The following is a 1,920-nucleotide window of genomic DNA, read 5'->3' as shown; positions in this document are numbered from 1 at the left end:
GTAAGTGCTCCAGTTTGTGCAGTCTATTTTAGATGAAAGTTTGAAGGGGACTTCTACCATTCTGTGAGCTGCAGGATCAGGGGATCCAATGTCAAGGCCAGTGATCATGGTAACATCCAGCAGAGTAGGGGTCATGGGTCCATGACCAAAGAGGAAGCAGTTCAGAGCGTCAGACCAAAAATAGCCGATGGTCTTCAGAAGGTTTTCATCTTTATCAAGGGATCATAGTGATAAACCAAGTGCATCAACTATGTTCAATTCCTGCCACAAGGGCATATGAGCTTTCGCTACTCTGCTATACCATGTAGTCCAGCTTTCGGGTGGATTAGGTCAGGCTCTTAAGCAGTCGGCCCAGGAATTTAAATCAATGCCTTGACTCACGAAAGAGATTCTATTCGTTTCACAGGAGATTAAATCTGTGGGATTTTCATAAGTTCGTGGGCCAAGACAAAAGGATTTGGGATTGGAAGGATGCGGCAGAAGGATGTCTGACACCTGGAGTTCAGAAATTCAGAAATTTACATATGGTGTCATATTTCAGAGTTTAATTTGTTGGAGGCTTAATGAGCTGAAGAAAGTTAAAAGGGCAGGCTGAATATTACCTTCAGGCTACAGATTGTTGCATCGTCGATTGAAGAATTCGCTGTTTGAGCTGCAGAATCTGCCATGGTTCAGATCTGCAAAATCTGTTCGGGTTGGATTCAGAGTGGAAGTGGTGTTCTGTTCTTATGCGGGTTGCTTCCAATTTTGAATTTCGTCGGCTCTTGGATATTAGTAAAGCCTGGTGCGATGCCATCGGCTTTTTTGGGAGGAATCCGAGCAAACAAGTTGAAAGATAAAAGACTTCATTTAAAAGTTGGATTTTTACAAGCAGGAGAGCCGATCTTACAAAGGATGAATCCTTCGGCTTTACAATGCTATTCCTACAGTACTGCTTCTACAGTACTACTTACATCTACTGCTCATAGGTACCTAGTACCTACGGCACTTTGGGCTTCGCGCCGGTGCATCTCCGCCGTTGCTATTGTCGTCGCCGTCGCTGTCGGCGGCGGCGGCGGCGGCACTGCTGCCGCCACCAGTCTCGGCGTCGCTGCTCCAACCGCCGCCGCCGCTGCGTTCTTCTTCACTGTCCTCTTCGGAGGACCCAAGGAACAGGAAGTTGTTCCCATCCGTCGGGTCGTCTCCACTAGAGGATGAGCCGATCTCCTCTTCCGAGGAGGAATCAGCTCCGTCCCAGGAAAAGCCCTCGTCACTGCCGCTCTCCGGTTCCTCCTGGAACAGGAGTCGGAGGTCTTCGCCATCGGTTTTGGGCTCGTCGTCTTTGGAGATGATCCCGAAGTCGAACTCCTCTGCATCCCAGTGCAGGGGAGCGAGCGCCTCGTACGCTGCCGTCGGGTCGTACTCCAGCATCGGTTCCCGGCTCTCAGAAATAGAGTCGAGGGAGGAGACGGAGGAGCTTGAAGAAGAAGGGGAAGAAGGATAGTCGATGAAGTTGGAGCCGGATGAGGAAGAGACCGCCATGGCTACTGAAGGTTTGGGGTTTTCTGCGCTATTTGGCTTCGGGAAGAAGATGAGTTTGTGGTGAAAGGATTCGATTCGGGGTGAGATTAAATAGTAAAAAAAGTGGAAGACAGATCGGCAGTTTCACATTCTATGAGAAGCCAGTTGTTATGCATTTTAATGGAGCATCAATGGGAAGGTGAAGCGACGGAGTGGTTTTGGAATTATTATTGCCAAAACCAGGGGGCATGTGTTATCGCCATAAATTAACAGGTTAATTAATGGGCCGCGAGTGAGTTGGGCTTAACGAAGAAATTGAAGGAGGCTTGCGAATCGGCTCCTGCGTGAGCATTTGGGCCGTGTGGGCCATGTATCCTTAGATTTAGTTCAATTTGAGTTAGAGATAGAGTCCGATATGGA

At 48.6% G+C, this 1,920-nt stretch overlaps 1 protein-coding gene across 1 annotated transcript; it reads right to left on the bottom strand.

Moving 5' to 3' along the window:
- Window positions 1-972: 972 nt before the first annotated feature.
- Window positions 973-1,521, bottom strand: LOC120700966. The gene has a single exon (XM_039985149.1). The coding sequence runs from the start codon at window positions 1,519-1,521 to the stop codon at window positions 973-975; it is 549 nt and encodes a 182-aa protein (XP_039841083.1).
- Between the last annotated feature and the right edge of the window lie 399 nt (window positions 1,522-1,920).

The sequence above is a fragment of the Panicum virgatum genome, chromosome 3K (genome assembly GCF_016808335.1).
Source record: "Panicum virgatum strain AP13 chromosome 3K, P.virgatum_v5, whole genome shotgun sequence".
Classification (NCBI taxonomy): domain Eukaryota; kingdom Viridiplantae; phylum Streptophyta; class Magnoliopsida; order Poales; family Poaceae; genus Panicum; species Panicum virgatum.
Note: the sequence above shows the minus strand (reverse complement) of the source record. Positions and strands in the feature narration are given on the sequence as shown.